Genomic DNA, 19,776 nt, shown 5'->3' on the forward strand with positions numbered 1-19,776 from the left:
CTATTCAAGATGTAGGCATACCATAGATTTATATAGAGGCAATATAATATTTTCTGTCTTATTATCTATTCCTTTCTTAATGATTCCCAACATTGTTGGCCTTTTTGACTGCCGCTGCACACTGAGTGGATGTTTTCAGAGAACTATCCACAATGACTCCAAGACCTTTCTTGAGCGGTAACAACTAATTTAGACCCCATCATTTTAGATACATATAGTGGGGATTATGTTTTCCAGTCTGCATTACTTTTCATTTATCAACATTGAATTTCATCTGCCATTTTGTTGTCCAGTCACTCCGTTTTGAGAGATCCTTTTGTAGCTCTTCGTGGTCTGCTTGGTTCTTAACTATCTTGAGCAGTTTTGTATCATGCGCAAATTTTGCCACCTCACTGTTTACTCTTTTTTCCAGATCATTTATGAATATGTTGAATAAGACTGGGCCCAGTACAGATCCCTGGGGGACACCACTATTTACCTCTCTCCCTTCTAAAAAATGGCAATTTATTCCTGCACTTTGTTTCCTATCTTTTAACCAGTTACCAGTGCATGAAAGGACCTTCCATCTTATCCCATGACCGCTGACCTTGCTTAAGAGCCTTTGATGAGGGACCTTGTCAAAGGCTTTCCGAAAATCTAAGTACACTATACCCACTGGATCCCCCTTGTCCACGTGTTTGTTGATTTCCTCAAAGAATTCTAGTAGATTGGTGTGGCATAATTTCCTGTTACAAAAACCATGTTGACTTTTCCCCAACAAATTATGTTCATCTATGTGTCTGGCAATTCTATTCTTTACTATGGTTTCTTACCAGCCTGTAATTTCCAAGATCACCTCTGGAACCCTTTTCTAAAAATTGGTGTCACATTAGCTATCCTCCAGTCATTTGTACAGAAGCTAATTTAAATGATCAGTTAGATACCACAGTTACTAGTTCTGCAATTTCACATCTGAGTTCCTTCAGAACTCTTGGGTGAATATCATCTGGTCCTGGTGACTTATTACTGTTCAGTTTATAGATTTATTCCAAAACCTCCTCTAATGACACCTTAGGCTGGGACAGTACCTTAGATTTGTCACCTAAAAAGAATGGCTCAGTTTTGGAAATCTCCTTCACATCCTCAGCTGTGAAGAATGATAAGTGTTCCTTTAGCATCTCGATCATCCAGTGGCCCTACTGGTTGTTTAGCAGGTTACCTGCTTCTGATGTATTTTAAAAAAATGTTGCTATTACTTTTTGAGTCTTTGGCTACTTGGTCTTCAACTTCTTTTTTGGCCTTCCACATTATATTTTTACACTTCATTTGCTGGAGTTTATGCTCCTATTTTCCTCACTGGGATTTAATTTCCACTTTTTAAAGGATGCCTTTTTGCCTCTCACTGCTTCTTTTACATTGTTGTTTAGCCACCGTGGCACTTTTCTTGGTTCTCTTACTATGTTTTTTAGTTTGGGGTATACATTTAATTTGAGCCTCTATTATAGTGTCTTTAAAAAGTTTCCATGCAGCTTGCAGGGATTTCCCTTTTTGCACTGTATCTTTTAATTTCTGTTTCACTGACTTCCTCATTTTTATGTATTTCCTCTTTCTGAAATTAAATGCTACAGTGTTGGCTGATATGGTGTTTCCCCTGCCACAGGGATGTTAAAATTAATTATATTATGGTCACTGTAACCAAGTGCTCCAGCTATATTCACCTCTTGGACCAGATCCTGTGCTCCACTGACGACTAAATCAAGAATTGCCTCTCCTCTTGTGGGTTCCAGAACTAGCCACTCCAAGAAGCTGTCATTTAAGGTGTCAAGAAACTTTATCTCTCCATTCCATCCTGAGGTGACGTGTACCCAGTCAGTATGGAGATATTTGAAATCCCCCATTATTATTGAGTTTTTTATTTTTATAGCCTCTCTAATCTCCCTGAGATTTCATCCTGGTCAGGTGGTTGGTAATATATCCCTACTGCTGTATTCTTATTATTATAACATGGAATTACTATCCATAGAGATTGTATGGTACAGTTGGGTTCATTTATGATTTTTACTTCATTTGATTCTACGTTTTCTTTCAAATGTAGAGCCACTCCACCACCAGCATGTTTTGTCCTTCCTATATATTTTGTACCTGGTATTGCTGTGTTCCATTGATTATCCTCATTCCACCAAGTTTCTGTGATGCCTATTATATCAATATCCTCATTTAATATGAGGTACGTTAGTTCACCCATCTTATTATTTAGATGTCTAGCATTTATATATATAAGGACTTTAAAAACTTGTCACTTTTTAACTGTCTACCATTACATGATATAATTGAATAGGACTCTTCTCATTTGGCTGTTTCTTATCCCCAGATACTACCCATATTTTATCATTGTCCATCCTCTCCTCCTTACTAGGATATAGAGAATCTCCATTAATAGATCCTGTCCAAACCATGTGCTCCTCCATACCTGTCGGCTTTCCCCCAGTCCTTAGTTTAAAAACTGCTCTATGACTTTTTTAATTTTAAGTGTCAGCATTACATTAGGCATGTAACAGCTCTATGCCCTCACTGGCCAGGCCCAGATGCAATTTCAAATCATATCGCACACTACACAGTTTGCATACATTTTTCCTAGTTACTAACAACTATGTTTCTTGAATCTTATTGGTTTGGACATTGTATGATTATGTAAGAACCAATCACTTTGCAACACATATAAGGATCAATCACCTTATGTACATTTCAAGCTTAACAGTTCAGGGTATTCCCACCTACCTCAACTAGCCTGAAAACACCATCTTCAGCACACAGCCTGCCATGAACTTGTTTAGTTTAGCCTTGCACTCAAATCAAGCTATATTCAATCTACTCATGCCCAGCAAGACCTACACCTACAATGACTCAATGATTATAGAAGCAGAATTCAACTAACCACCTTCCTCTCTCATTTTGTTAGCCCAGACCATTATTTCCCATTACTTCGTTATGAGAGTTTGCAACTCCAACTTTTGCATTCAAGTCCCCATATAGAAGGGTGATATCTTTATCTGGTGTTTCAGTAAGTGTTTCTTCAGGTCATTCATAGAACTCATCAATCATATAATTGTAAACTGCTGTTGTAGGGACATATACCTGTATGATTGACATATTGATTGGCTTTGCCCGCAGGCCAATTTTAATGATTCTATCATTAGATTATATCCAGACACACACTCTGATGTCTCCTTGGATAAGATAAATGTAATCCCACTGTCTCTCCTGGGGGAAATATAGTGCCTGAAGATAGCACCAAGAACAAGAATGACTGAGCCTTCATAAATGAATCATCAGAGTAGGAACATGAAATAGGAGGCGCATGTATGAAGGGAAGCTTGCCATTGTGACCAAAGAATTGGAGAGGTGTAAGATAGAACTTTGTGGAATCTCAGAGCTGTGTTGGAAGGATAGGGATCATTTCATGATAATGGATGGATAAATAACATACTATTCTCTCTTATAACTAGGTCTCAAATCATCTAAAAATGTTTAGGTCAAAGCCTATGCCTTGAATATCATCTGAAATATATTGGCAGCAGTGCAGATCAAGGAACAGGAATAACATATTTCCTATGAAAAGTTATTTTAAGCAAATAACAAACGACCTTCTGCAGCAACTGAAATTTCCAAGTGGCATGATGTTACTGTTCTGATGCTTATAGCCAATGACAGTTTTTCTGAGTTTGCCAGTGAACACTAGTCAGTCAGAACCTGTGGTCTTCAAGACTCACCCCCACATATATAGCACTGCAGTAATCCAATCAGCAGATGACAATGGCATGGATAACAGGTAGAAGAGTTTTCATTAGAACTGATTGTATAATACAAAAAAATGCTCTGTTATTTGTAGCGTCATATTATTCACTGTTCTTGACAACTAGACCACACAGCTTATTTGTGTAAATGTCTGCAAATCACACACGTTCCACAATTTTTTCCACAAATAATTATTCCACTGGAAGTATATACAGGAAATGCATGCTATTGAGCATCCTTTGGTCATTGTTCTTGTATTCAAACAATTTTAGAGTGCAGAAATAAAACCAAATGACTTAGGTGACCACATCACACAAGACAAATAATTAATAGCCAACAGTCAAAGGGAAGTTGATAAGCACACTCTATGCTGAAATTTGTATAGCACAAGCAGAGGTTTCCAGACATGGAGGAAATTGTAGTGTAGACGCCGCTGCACACCCATTATCATCACTTGCACCTTCTGAATTCACCACCGTTAGTTAATTTCCCGAAGAACTTTAAATATGTAGTTGTTTCTTTTTCTTGTAGAACAACTTATTATAAAAGGCAAAACAAAATAGATAGACTCTCCAGCAGTCCAGTGCCTTTCCACACCATGCAGAAACCATAGTTCATTACTGACTCACAGGAATGCAGTGTTTGAGATATGGAGTTTGACTTAGACCTGGTGTGATATGGAGTTTAAGAAATATGGGAGGACTAGTGATTGTGGGCATGGTGAGTGAAAAATCTTGGAATCAATGGGTATGCTGCCATGACAGACTGCATTTTCCTGAGACCACTTCTAGCTGTGCAGGGCTAGCAATACCATGATACTGCTTTTAAGGTTCTTATGGCAATCTAAAATTTTTCTGAGACTGACATAGAACACTACTTGCCCTGTGTGGAAGCGAAAAAACAATTAAATAAAGGGTTCTGGGGAGGCTTTTAAGGCTAAAGTAATTATCCAGTAGCACAAAATACATAACTTTGGTGATCCTCATCTATGATGGTAGCAAAGCGACTTAGTACACTAAAATGCTTAATGCTTTTGTGCATTGACCTTCTGTTTTCTGAAGTTGAAGAGAACTACCAGGTTTGGATCTGAGCTCAAAATGTGTATCACTGTATGTTTGCTTAGGGGAGGGTTGATGGGTGAAAATAGAGAGAGGACAGAGAAAGAGAGAGAGAACCTCAGGGCATTCCTATGTCTTTTACATGGTGCAAACTGAGGAGACAGTGTTTATTAGCATTGCTATGGCTGTTTACAAAACTTTACTTCTTATATTGCTGCTTTCGCTAAGCAGGTGTCAGTATAATATATACACTCTATACCCTTTATAAGACAGTTTGAACGTGCCAATAATGGTTTTGTATCATGAACTCTTATATAATTGGGAACCAGCCATGTTTACTATCACTTGAACATAACATCATACCCAAGAGCTTTCCTATAGATAATAGCATATTTTAGGTATAAATACCCATCCTTAACATTGCAAAAAAAATTAATATAGCAAATTAGGTCACAAGTACCTTACCCTGATTTTACCAGTCATGTAGTGTACAATGTGTGTTCTATCATTGGGCCAACTGGAGTGCTAGATATGAGAGATGATGGCAAAAAAACATACTGTTTTTCTGGATTAAACATTGTTTGAAGATTGTACTGAAATTGCTTTAATGAAAAAGCATCCACAAGTAGTGCCTACAGTATTAAATCTATAAATGAAATGCTAAGGGTCAGATTTAATGACCCGTGTGAAGGCTTACAACAGGCTGTAGCAACAGCTCAAGGAGTTCCCTACAGGGTTGGTGAAGAGATAAAAGTAGACCCCGTGCCTCTCTTGTATCATAGAATCATAGGACTGGAAGGGACCTCGAGAGGTCATGTAGTCCAGTCCCCCGCATGAGGCCTCTGGAGGCTTCAAGGAGGAGGATGGTGATGTAGAAACGACTGATGTTCTCTTTTCTATACAGGCAGGGGGAGTTCCTCACACAGTGTCTATCACTTAGCTTCGAGTGCCACATACAGATGATAGAACACATTTGACTGGGAACAATCGTAAACAAAAGTGAAATTCTACTCCTTTTTGTCTTTGAGCAGGCTCCCTGGTATAGCTTATAAAGATGCTGGCACAACCAAAGTTAAAGGCAGGGTTGGCATGATTTCTTGCCTTAAATGTACCCTGTCTAGATAATGTTAAATTATCTCTGTTAGAAACAGCTTACTCTGGGTCCTCATAAATGTGTGTGAAGAGCAATTTTATGTTTGAAATAGACCAGATTGCAGTTATCTTTAAAAAAAAATCCCAGAGGAGGGTAACCCCCAACATTTCTACAAGGCTTTCATATTAAACAGGTTGAACACTTGGCTATATTATCTATATACTCAGTATATTTTCTGAGGGGAGGGATAGTTCAGTGTTTTAAGCATTGACCTGCTAAATCCAGGGTTGGGAGTTCAATCCTTGAAGGGGCCAGTTAGGGAGCTAGGGAAAAAAATCTTTCTGGGGATTGGTCTTGCTTTCAGCAGGGGCTTGGACTAGATGACCTCCTGAGGTCCCTTCCAAACCTAGTATTCTATGATTCTGAGAATATAGATTTCTTGGGCAGTGAAGTTTAATGGGTAAGGTTTGTACAATGTGTCTTTGTATGATCACGTGCTGAAATTTGCTTTTAAATTAAGAAAATGAAAGAACAAATTTTTTGAAATACAATCTTGGCTGCTGTATTTATTGAGTGTTGTTTGTGCATTTTCTAACTAACAAATTATTTTCCTCTTATTTTCATGCAGTTGATTGGTTTTGTGTATGCCTGTTACGTGATCAGTGTTTTCATGGAAGAAGAGGACAGCTGTAAGTACTGATACACATCTTCTCATCTCTGGAGCTACAGTGTCTGGGGTGAGACTTAGTCTTGCAATAGCCAAGTATAGAGACAAAGAACCAAATTTGCAAAATGTAGCCTTCATTTGCACACAGACAATTTTGTTTCTGCAAACACTCTCATGATAGAATAATTGTGTCCAAAACCCACCTAGATGGATTTTGTGAACTACCACAGCCACATTAAAGCCATATTGCTCAAAAATGTGAGCAAGAGTGTGTATGCCCAAGGTTTGGTATATGTAAAAACAGCTTGGATTGAGGCCCCTTTGAAAATGTGTCCTGAAGATATTTAACCTTGGGTTTAAAAATAACCAGAGGGTCAACAGTGAAGTTAATGGTAGGGTACTGGAGAAGTCACATTGGCAATGAACAATACACCTATCATTGCACTGCAGTGGACACACGCACAGTACTGTTACAGCCAATAGACACCTGAAATGCAGCTCTCACATTTTAAATTTGCCTTTAACAAGAAAAAATAAAACTAAGTAGTTTGCAAAGTTAGGAAGGAAGGAAGACTCTATAAAATAAGTATTGATCAAAAGCAAGTAAGAAAACTCTTCAAAAACCTGAATATGAACAAAACAGTCAGTCCAGCTAATGTATGTGACTCCCAGAGTTCCCAGGACTGTAAGTCAGCTTCTTACCCCCTGCGTCTAGTTGAAGCCGGGTGTCAGTGCCCTAGCGCCACTAGCGTTTCAGCCACTCAAACACTCTTCTCTGGGCTTATGCCAGCCCTTCTATTGCCTTGCACATTAACAATCAGTGCATCCCTGAGTCCCTTTGAATTGTTCTCCTGTGATATTTAATCCCTGACTCACAGAAATTCCAGATCTTCTACACCAGGGATTGGCAACCTTTGGCACACGACCCATCAGGGAAATCCACTGGTGGGCCGGGACAGTTTGTTTACCTACAGCATCTGCAGGTTCAGCCGATCACAGCTCCCACTGGCCATGGTTTGCCGTTCCAGGGAAATGGGGGCTGCAGGAAGCGGCAGCCAGCACGTCCCTTGGCCCACACTGCTTCCTGCAGCCCCCATTAGCCTGGAACAGCAAACCGTGACCAGTGGGAGTTGCGATTGGCTGAACCTGTGGATGCTACAGGTAAACAAACCGTCCCGGCCTGCCAGCGGATTTCCTTGATGGGCCACATGCCAAAGGTTGTCAATCCCTGCTGTACACCCAAAGGTGTGCAGGGCACCCCAGTTTCCCCTTAAACCAATGCTCCCGTAAAATACACAGGACTTGTGAGCACTTAGGATAAAGCAAAGGTAGGTTTATTTAAGAAAGAATAAAGATTTAACTAGAAACAAGAGAGCGGTGGAAACAGTGGTAATGATAGAAAATAGAATATAAAATGTGAACCTAGGTTTACAGTTATCAATAGTTGCCTTTCTTATCTAACATAGTAGATTTCGTCCCAGCGTTCAGTCTAAGACATAGTTGTCTGGTTTCTCAATAACGAAACCAAATAATCCCAACATTCATGAAAGCGCCCCACTCTGCCAGGGGTTTTCCTCTGTGAATGGATTGAAAGTGCCTTTCATAATCCTCTTTTATACTGAAAACAGTCTTTTGTTTCTAGTTGCAGGCAGGGTGAATCCCTGCTTTGTTCCAGAGTTTCTTTTTACCGTTAAGTGGCTTTAATTGTCTGTCACTGATTTATGGTTTTGCATTCACTTTTCTGGGATGTGGCAAGGGTGGATAATAAAATCTTGCATTTACCTCACCAGCTGACTAGGGAGAGGTGACAGCTTCCTCTTGCTTGAATGGGTCATCATCGAAACACATTACCGCCTGGTGACTAATCTCTACTTCAAGTCCATAAGGCATACTTTCAATATAAATACATTATTCCATAAATGTTACCCAGAAAATACATCTCACAGTCGTTATGAGTCTTGACAAATAACAAGCTTTCTGTAGATACCTTACATGTTGCTCTTTATGGATAAATATCCTGTAATACATGGTTTATGTAGTGAGTTTATCAAGTCTGAGGTGAGAGCTGTTTGCAAAGAACAGGAGATCCTTTGCCAAGGAGTCTCTGAGTCACAGCATTTCTAAGGATATTATAGGAATTAGCTAACAAACTATACACCACACAACTATCTTCATTATTTTTAAAAGCCCTGGAGAACCACAAGGATACTCGAAGAGTGAATAAAAATAAATGTGGTACCAGCCTTTAAAAAAAGAAAGGAAGAGTGGTCCTGGCACTTACTTTCTCATACACAAATACTTACATAGTCTAACTTCACCCTTTAGGAAAATAATGTAATAAATGTCAAGAGAAAAATCACTAGACAGCTAGAGTGTAAGTAGTAAGCAACAAACATTTTAGAAAGACTAAATCTTGACAAACTTGGTTGCTTTCTTCAAAGAACTTCATGAAATTCATTTGGATTTTAGAAATGCATGTGATAATGTCTCTCAAAATCGTATTGAAAATTGTAATTCAAATTGACTGATGGAAACTGCCATATTTTGCTTGAAAACTGTATGAAGGACCATAAACGAATTGTAATTACATAGTATAAATAGTAATATATTTCACTGAAGGGAATTCTCTATTGGGGTACAACATGCATGAGTCTAAGGCCAAGTCTACTTAACATCTTCTTTTAGGTCTGGAACAGAGAGGAAATAGCAATACTAAGTTGGGAAGAGATGCAAATATCAGAGAGACAGATATAATACAGAGAGGCCCAAGAAAAATTACAAATATGAACAGAGACTAACATAGTGAGTTAGAAAGATGAAAGCTGGGGGCAATAACCTGAAACAAATGTTTTGAATGTTAAGGAGAACTCCAGATAACACTAATTCTGAGAGACATTTAGGGATGGTAATGGCCAGCAAATTAGTAATGAGTGTGCAGTGCAGTGTGACCGCAAAAAAGCCATTGTGTTTTGAGGTGCATAAACAGAGTTCTTGTTTAATGGATCATTTGGGGATGGGAGTGGGGAGATAATAATTGTCCTTATATATATGGCTCTGATAGGACTGCACCTGGTACATTACATTCAGATCTGGGTATTTCATTACCAGAAACATAGCAGCAAATGTCATAGAATAGAAACATCAAATGATTAGGGCTGGTGGATGCACTGATTAGAAAGGAAGTGTCCATCAACTGTTTTATTAATAAGATGCTTCATGCACTCGGACCTTTGAAGACTGGCTCTTTACTTTTTGAGTAAGTAGTTTTCTGTTCTCATTATTGCTCAATCCTAAATAATAGTGTGCTTCATATGGCAAGTGTTTTAGTGATGATGTACGTAAAGAAATGCATAGTTGTCTCTCACTAGAAAATAGAAAATACTATTGGAAAGTGTAAGCACCTGCTATAAATACTATACCATTTGTATTCAGCACCTGACAGCAGGTTTATAGTCAAGTGCATTAGCCTTGATCCTACTTCACAAAACTCATTGACATCTGCAAAATTAGAATTAACTCTGGACTGCTCTTGCAAGCTGCTGAGTATTCCGTGGTGTGTTCCATCAATTCCCTTTGACAAAATGGAAAGTTGAGGGTGTGTCAGTTTCAGAGTAACTGTGCGTGTATTCCCTCTTTGTGGTCCCTCAAGGGCACATGCTTAAAGCTTTCCAACTCCCTGCTATCACCTCTCTTGGGGGTAGACCCACATCTCTCTCTCCCTCCTGACCAGGGTTTCTTAAGGCTGCACAGTTCCCTACTAATACTGTGAGATTCCCTGCAAGCCAGACTGCCTAAAAAGGCCAGCATTTGTGCTTTGTTTTCTCTCTTAAGGCTATGAACAGTGTAATTGCCAATAATTACAAGTCAGCACACTGCTCTTTCTAAGCAACGATATTTATTCTTAAAATGAAAGCATTACAGAGAAAACATCAAAACACTAAAAGAACTTGCATGTGTGCTAAAAAGCTTACCAGAGGTAACCCCGACTCTAACCTCAGGATCTTGTAGGTGTCAGTCCTTCAAAACCCACAACTGGGTTTTTCCTATGGCGATAGGTTCACAACTGTCTCATATTCAGAACCAGAAAAAGCTGGGAAGTTCAGCCATTTTTTAATACATCTTTGACCTCTGATCACCAGTTTCCAGGAACAGGTAATCAGTAGACAATCTCCTTCTTCTCAGAGTGTAAGTTCAAAGGCTAGATTGTTGCATAATCAGAGGTAGGACATTTGCATTAACCTCTCCCTAGGTATCCTCCGTGAAATCCTCTTACCACTTATTGTGCCCAAAAATTCTAGTCTTGTCGACACATTTTCAGTATAGTCATTTGAACTCCCAGGTCTCACATCTGTCATATTCCCCACCCCTACACAGCCAAAAGAGTTTACATACAGTCCCAGCTCACAATAATACATAAACTGTTCATTTAATATAATAAACCCCAAGGATATTTAATTTAATATGGTCTCCCAAGGATATAGCAGGATACTGCCATATCTATCATAGAGGCCACTCAATACTTCACAGGCTCAGATCCTAACACATTTAATTAGGGTGCAAAATACAGCAAGTGATACAGAACACAAAAACAGCCTGGGTGCATGTGTTTTAGAACTTTATAGAGCTCGGTCAGTTTTTACTTGTCTTCACTATTTACCAAAGACAAGCAATGTTTTGTTGTTGGATGCAAATGGTAATTTTACATATCCAGTGAAAGTTTTTTTAATTTAGCTCTCCATCGGTGTGCTTTGGCCTTTTCACTTTTTCAGCTATAAATTTTCCAAATTCTCTTGGGCATAGGCTAAAATTTTACTAGATTTTCTCAGTCACCAGAACGACATCATAGGTTTTCTTTCTCTGATGTACTTTTCAATACTAAGGGCTAAATTCTCACAGAGAATTTGGTTCTGTTTATTTGAAATAGGGTCAAGAGACTTTCACAGTTACAAAGATCTTTGTTACAGCATTGCAGGCTAGCAAAAAACAAAGCAAAAAAACCCCCAAAACACTGAGCGACACTATATTTAAATCTAAGATAGATGCATATTAAGAAGGGGATTCAATAAACATATTTTAGTCCCTCAAAAGTTTGGACAATGTGTCAGTGTGGCTGAATTTGTGTTTATTATTATTTTTTTTGCCAAGTCTGTGGAAAAAGTCTTTCAGACATTTAAGAATAACAGAAACAAAAAGAAAACATTTATATTTACTTATTAAAATGCATTTTAATACTTCTCGTTCAAATGATTGACAAGATGAGCTGGTCCTGTTGTAGATGAGAATGATATCTTTTCCACTGTTTTATAATATATTTTTAAGATGATAATCTCAAGAAACAAGACTTAAAAAAATCATTTTTCAGTTCAAACCATCAAGGATCTTGCAGTTATGAGGGTGATATTTTTCTATTAGTATTTGAAAATCTCAGAATCTAGCAGAAGGCTAAAAGCTACTGATGGGTATCCAAAAAGCTTGATGTCCAGTTGAGATAAGCTCCCCAACATTTGGATACGTATCCACATTGTTTTTATAAACCATTCAGATCTGCAAAACTGAGCTACAAATCTTGGCGAACAGGCACTGTTGCATCATAGACGTGGATTTGATGCAACAGCCTTTTCATGACATTTTGTTGCTTTTGCTCTTGGCTGGAACCAAGCTACCACTTTGAACTGAAAAAGAATTTTAAACAATGTGAATTAAATGTGCTTTGTGACTTTTTAATTTAGACCAAAGGTTTGGATTGGTTCTTATTTTTGTTGAATCACTAGTAGTTCTTCTGTTTAGGACACTGATACACTCATTTACTTCCTGTCAACATTTGTTTACTGTAGAAGTAGCTCGCGAGACTGAGCCTTCATTGGTACTTAGAATATCAGGTCTTTTTTCAGCAGCTCTCATTGGTTTGTGGAGGCAATTTTACTTCAAGAAGTGTCACTGTTTTGCCAAAGATGTCTTTCAAATTTCAAAATCTTCCTAAAATTATCTCTGATTAAACTCTAGCAGGAATATAGAGAATTTTAGAATTTCTTCTTCACCTTTGCCTTATCCTGTCAATTGGAGTCTATGGCACTTGTTCTTCATCTGCAAGTGTTCTTTATCAAGTGCATCTTCCAAGCTGATACCAGCCTTCTTCATATCCTCCTTCAATGTAGCAAACTGCCACTTTGCGGTCTTCCTCGTGGGCTCTGCCTCATAACTTCTAGGTCTTGTACTCTCTAGCTCACGTATCATCTTATGTGACCCAACCATCTCAGTCAATACTCCCTGGGCTTTTCTATGATGGGGACGCTACCTGTATCATGACTCACATCATTTCATTATGTAGCCCAGCTCTCATCTTGCCCAGTCTTCACCTGAGCATTCTTATTATGACAGCATGAAGTAGTTCTTCTCTCTTCTTCATTGGCTATCATTACAGCCCACACATCATAGCTAGTCTAATCATAGAATCATAGAACTGGAAGGGATGTCAAGAGGTCATCTAGTCTAGTCGCCTGCACACAAGGCAGGACTAAGTATTATCTGGACCATCCCTGACAAATGTTTGTCCAACCTGCTCTTAAAAATCCCCAATGATGGAGATTCTACAACCTCCCTAGGCAATTTATTCCTGTGTTTAACCACTCTGACAGTTAGGAAGTTTTTCATAGTGTCCAACCTAAACCATCTTTGCTCCAATTTAAGCCCATTGCTTCTTCTTGTATCCTCAGACGTTAAGAAGCAAATTTTTCTCCCTCCTCTTTGTAACAACGTTTTATGTATTTGAAAACTATTACCATGTCCCCTCTCGGTCTTCTTTTTTCCAGACTAAACAAACCCAATTTTTTCAATCTTCCCTCATAGGTCATGTTTTCTAGACCTTTAATCATTTTTGTTGCTCTCCTATGGACTTTCTCCAATTTGTCCACATCTTTCCTGAAATGTGGCACCCAGAACTGGACATAATACTCCAGTTGAAGCCAAATCAGCGTGGAGCAGAGTGGAAGAATTATTTCTCATGTCTTGCTTACAATACTCCTGTTAATACATCCCAGAATGATGTTTGCATTTTTTGCAGCAGTGTTACACTGTTGACTTGTATTTAGCTTATGATCCACTTTGAGCCCCAGTTACCTTTCCGCAGTACTCCTTCCTAGGCAGTCATTTCCCATATTGTATGTGTGCAAGTGATTGTTCCTTCCTAAGTGGAGTACTTTGCATTTGTTGAATTTCATCCTATTTACTTCAGACCATTTCTCCAGTTTGTCCAGAACATTTTGAATTTTAATCCTATCCTCCAAAGCACTTGGAACCCCTCCCAGCTTGGTATCAACCGCAAACTTTATAAGTGCACTCTCTATGCCATTATCTAAATCATTAATGAAGATATTGAACAGAACCAGACCCAGAATCGATCCCTGCAGGGCCCCACTCATTATGCCCTTCCAACATGACTGTGAACCACTGGTAACTACTCTCTGAGAATGATTTTCCAATGAGTTATGCACCCACCTTATAGTTGCTCCATCTAAAGTTGTATTTCCCTAGTTTGTTTATGAGCAGGTCATGTGAGACAGTATCAAAAGCCTTACTAAAGTCAAGATATACCACATCTACCGCTTCCTCCCCACCATCCACAGGGCTTGATATGCTGTCAAAGAAAGCTATCAGGCTGGTTTGATACGACCTGTCCTTGACAAATCCATGCTGACTGTTATTTATCACCTTATCTTCTAGGTGTTTACAAATTGATTGCTTAATTATTTGCTCCATTATCTTTTCAGGTACAGAAGTTAAGCTGACTGGTCTGTAATTCCCTGGGTTGTCCTTATTTCCCTTTTTATAGCTGGACACTATATTTGCCCTTTTCCAGTCATCTGGAATGTCTCCCGTCTTCCATGACTTTTCAAAGATAATTGCTAATAACTCAGATATCTCCTCACTCAGCTCCTTGAGTATTCTAGGATGCATTTCATCAGGCCCTGGTGATTTGAAGACATCTGACTTGTCATGGTCTAATACTCTTTGTTCTTTAGTTTACTTTTCATGTTCTTTTATCACAGAGAATTTCCATCAACTCCCTCCATTTGTGTCAAGTGTTCTTCTTATGACTCCTAACATGCTCATCGACATTCCCATCATGGCTCAACGCTGACCTGAAATATTTGAATTGTTGCGTAGACTTTAACTCAGTCTCATCTAGCTTTACTAGCATCTCCTTTCCCTCTCAATGAAGCAGAGTATGTGTTTCATCTTTTGTCAACTGATTCATCAATCATTTTCTTCTAATGCAGCCCTCCATCATTCTAGGTCCCTGTGAGACGGTGCATCAGTGGAATAGCCCCCCCTCTTTCCAGGTATGGGGTAGCCCCTGAGCTCACATAGCCTGGCAGGGCAGCCATCTATTCCCAGTGCCCAGGAGGCTGAAAACACTATGTTTACTCCCAAGTCTGACCAGCAGGGGGTTAGTAGGGAAAACTAGGCCCACCCACTCTAGTGGGTTCCAGCTCAGGGCCCTTGAGCTAGATAAGCAGGATCAGGATTCTTCAGTGACCTGAGATCCTTCCTAGCTTTCCCTGGATCTCTGCAGGCTCTCCAGCTTGTGGGACAGTTCACCCCCTTATGGGCTGTTGTTTATGGATGGCTCTTTAGTAGTTTGCTGGCAGGAGCTCCTTTCTCCAGCCTCCTCACTCCTTTGGTAGCCACCCTGCCCTTCTGCTTCCCAGCCCTTTTATCCTCTCAGCTGCTGTGAGGCTGCCAGTCAGCAGTGGCCAGTAGTGCCTGTATTAACCCTTTGGTTGCTGAGCTAGCATGGTGTATGGACACCCCATAACAGTCCCTTTCCAGTTTGTATTTATCATCGTGGCATAACAGAATGTAATTAGCGAAAAGCATGCTGCATGGAGCCTCTCCTCTGATCCCCTTGGCAAGGTGTCCATTACAATCATAAATAGGAATGGGCATAAGGCTGATTTTTTTGACCCAGGAGTACTCTCACAGTGAATGATTCACTGTAGCCACAGCAACTTCTCACTACTCTTATGCTACCCTCATACATATCCATGATAATCTGAATATATATCTATGGCAAGCTGAGTGACTGCAGGCATCACCATGTCAGTTCCTTAGGAACTCTGTCATAAACCTGTTGTTGTAGGTCCACAAACACTAAATGCATTTGCTTTCATTTCTCCCTATACTTCTCCTGCAATAATCAGGCTGCAAACACTGCGTCCATTGATGACCTTTCTGGCATAAACCCAGATTGGTTGTTACTTACTTGCTGCTCCATTTCCTTGCAGAGTCTTTTCTCAATAATTCTTTCCAGCCATTTCGTTGTGTGACTCATTAACCCTCCAAGATGTTCATGAATCTCAATCCTTTCCACTTTGTCTCTTGTATTCAGGCAAAGTCCACTCTCCTTCTATTCAGTATCTCAGCTACTTCCCTTGATATCCCAGTCATGTTCCTGCATTCAGGGAAGCCAGGCCTAGTTCTTGGACTCATTTCTTTAGCCTTTGCCCACATTCCACAGCTGTCAGGTGAATCAGTTGCACTTTGCTTCCAAGGGATACCCTAGCACTGTACTTACATACTTCCTGAGGATGAAGACCCATAGAGCATGTGTGATTGGCACAACATTTACAAGCTGGCTGGCCATGCCTGACATTCTTGAGATCAGAGTTCCTTCTCCTAGGTGGATGGCCTGACCTGGCTAACAAGACCCACCTGCCCAGAGAATATTTTTAAAATTTATATGGCATAAAAAGGACCAAGATAAGTGCAGCTACTTTGTGTAGTCCACCCTAGCTATTCCAAATATCATACAATAGTATCAAGCCAGCCAGCTCAAAGCAATAGCGGATTGGGCATGCTTTAATCTATCCAAACACTGGGTCTTTGTTGAATAAGAAAACTGATGCAGTGTAAATATTGCTAGGTTACCATGGATCAATAAAAAATCATGCCCTCCAGAAGTGTGCACATAGCCTCTGGCAAAGACTGTTCTATGGGTTTGTGTGGAAGGGAACATGCAACACCAGTGCTGCCTAGCAGACTGGCAGGTCTGCAGCAGGTAGTCTCCTCCCTGGCATTCCCCCTTTTTCATTACAGTTCTGTCTTGTGAGTCTGTCCCTTCTTTTGTGACTCAGCCCTCCAGCCAAGTCACACATTCCTGTCCACCCCTTCCGCAGTACACAAAAGAGAGTCCAATACCAGGGAAGTCTTTCGGTGCCTGCAAGGGTTTCAGGGCTTTCTCGTTAGTTCAGGGATTTGGGGTCTGGACTTTTGAGCATCCAGGGTGTTCCCCAGCTGGATTCCCTGCCAAAAGAATGGCTTCTATTGTTGTCCCATCCCCTGTTCCGATTTTTCACTCTCTTTTGTGTACTACACAAGAGATGAACAGGAATGTGTGACCTGGTTGAAGGGCTGAGTCACAAAAGAAGGGACAGACTCACAAGACAGAACTGTAATGGAAAAGGAGGAATGCCAGGGAGGAGACTACCTGCCACAGACCTGCCTGTGTTGTCAGGTCTCAAGCAATAAGATCTCCCTCTGAGCTGCTCTGCCTCCAGCTTGTACAGCCTTTGCAGGAGTGGTAAGGCAGTGGCGCCTGGGCCCAGAGCTGCTTCTTAACCCCTTGTTCTCCAGTGCGGGGTTTTTATATCTCATCACAGTTTGGGATAAAACTAGAGATAAGAAACTCTTTTCCTTCACCAATTACATCCATTTCAAATAAACCAGATTTTCACGTGAATTACAAATGAGAGAGTTTTAAAGATTGGAAAAGCCATGGAATAGATAAGGTTGGCCAGCACTTTGCCAAAGAATTTTTTCTAACTTATTTAGAAATCAAAACCAACCCACTCCCATGGTATCAGTATCTTCAAGATAGGCATTTTGTTTCTCAACTTTCTAGAAAATTTGTATTATATACAGAAATCTAACTTTTATAGAATCAGTGGCTTCTGGTCAATAAGGAAACAAACAACAACAAAAAACTATAACTAAATTATATCAGCTTTAGCAGACAACTTTCCTAACAAAGAAATTACTTGACATGGTAAGGAAAGGATTTGGATAGACCAATTACCTCAGAAGAATGGGCTTTAAGGTAGAGAAGAGGCCCTGCAATCTCAGTCTTTTGCATGATAAAAGAAAATGCCTAAGATACTCAGTCAATGGTGCCTTACACCATTCTGATTAAAATATAAATATATTGATATAGATTGAATGGGATAAATGTTGGAAAAATTGCAGTGAAAAAGGTGATTTTAATATATGTGTGCAGCATCTCTCCTCTCTTTGGAAGCTTTGGTTAATGTAAAATATTGCAGCATTTGGGCAGACAATAAATCCTGAACTATTTGAGATTCAGACTCTCCCTAATTAAATATTCTCTGAATTATTCTGTGCACAAAAGTTAAGCCTAGTTCTTGGAATGAAACCTGTCAGGCAAGCTTAAACATTAATAACAGATTCCTACTTGGTTGCTAAGCATTGCTTAAACGTATTTTGGGGCTAGCACTTCAGCTGATGGACACTTTCTGAAGGGTAATAAATGCTTGAGGAAACACTTATTTCCAGCTATTGCGCTTCTTACTTGTGTTTCAGACTGTAGTTAACTTTTACTCAGAAGGAAGATGATTGCAGGTCAAAGAGAATGAAAAGGAAGACATGTAAAAGGCGTATTGCTGTAGTGGGGTTAATACTTTCCATCATTCATCCTAATGAAAAGTCTATTTATATCTCTTCTTTTCATTTTTTTCATTTCTTCCTTTGTAGATCTCTCAATCTACATGAGCCTTTTGGAGAGACTAAAAGATGTGAAATCTGTAATCATAAAAACCTGTCACTATCCTGTTTGTAAATCATTTTCTCTTAAAAAATGAACTGAGAAGCTTGTTACCAGCTTGTCAGAGTTACTGAATGTTTTTTAAGAAGTGGAGTCTGGAGGCAAAGCAAAATAAATTTTTTTAAAACATGATTAACCTTTATAAATATTTTCTTAGTGGAACAACTGATAAAATTTCATTACCACTAAATGCTCGGTTGCAAATATAACATCTGCATATGTCTAAAAGGGATAGCTCTGAACTGTATGTGCATCTCGTGAGATGGCAGTGGGAGTTCAGTTGCATTTAAATGAAATGAGTCAGGAAAAGGATGTGAAGTAGAAGGAATAGATTTTCCACAAAACCTCCAGTTGCGATTCAACATTTGTTATACAGGCAATACCAAGAACCAAATGGTTAACCAAAGGAAGTTCAAATCTCTCCTGTATCTGAGCAGAACTACAGGAAACTTCCATTGTCCAAGAGACAAAAGCATTATCCAGACAGCAACACCACGGAGCCAAAATTAATAACTGAATAGTAGAATATTTTATACCTGTTCCCTCTATATCAAGGCTATTGTCAGAGCTAACATATTTTGAGAGCTGAATCTGCTTTTTTTTTCCCCTCTCATAAGGCTCTTTTTAATGGAAAAGTTTCATTATACCGTAATCTCTAGTAAAGAAACAGCCAGGTGGCATTGCTAGACTATTATATTAATTAACACATAATATATTATTACCCACACTAAAAAAAACTATAACATTGTACTCTATGAAATATAACATTTCATTTATGCACACCATTGAACATCTGTTGTGAACAGTCAAATGAGCAAGAGGTTTATTTCCTGACATTGTTTAATATTTATATAGTTATACAGTGGGTGATAAACTCCCTGTGAATCCACTCTCTTTTGGGGGAGGCAATAAAGATGTGGCAATGAATTCCCAAGGACTTGGCAACATTTTTAGCAGTAGACATAATTCTATTAACATTGTGCTGTTGTACAGGGGCCACCCCATGAATTTTTCACAATGTACACACAATTGAACCCCCTCATGTCCAGGCCCCACCCGGCCCAGGGCTCCCTGCCACCCTTCCCCTGGCTGGTTTCCCAGTGGGCACAGACTGCAGCTCCCAGGTCTTGAGGCTGTTGCTGAGAAGTTCTGCAAGCAGAGCAGCAGGGACATGGGCATCTGGAAGAGAGACAAAGCTGGGTAGGCCCCCAGGATGGAGCCCTGGTATAGGAGTCAGCCCTATGGCAAGGGAGAGGAGCTGCAGCATAGGTCACCCCACTGCACACTCAGGTTTGGCCCCATCATGATGCAGGTGGGGTGGAAAGACCAAAATTTAGTGAGTAGGGTT

At 39.6% G+C, this 19,776-nt stretch overlaps 1 protein-coding gene across 1 annotated transcript in view; it reads left to right on the forward strand.

The window, feature by feature from the left end:
* Window positions 1-18,473, forward strand: part of NKAIN3 (sodium/potassium transporting ATPase interacting 3) — a 293,169-nt gene extending 274,696 nt beyond the window's left edge. The window contains exons 5-6 of the mRNA XM_075062029.1: window positions 6,554-6,614; window positions 18,359-18,473. Of these exons, the coding sequence (XP_074918130.1) occupies window positions 6,554-6,614; window positions 18,359-18,465 (168 nt within the window). The 3' untranslated portion in view covers window positions 18,466-18,473. The remainder of the gene's footprint in view (window positions 1-6,553; window positions 6,615-18,358) is intronic.
* Window positions 18,474-19,776: the final 1,303 nt, after the last annotated feature.

The sequence above is a fragment of the Chelonoidis abingdonii genome, chromosome 2 (genome assembly GCF_003597395.2).
Source record: "Chelonoidis abingdonii isolate Lonesome George chromosome 2, CheloAbing_2.0, whole genome shotgun sequence".
Classification (NCBI taxonomy): domain Eukaryota; kingdom Metazoa; phylum Chordata; order Testudines; family Testudinidae; genus Chelonoidis; species Chelonoidis abingdonii.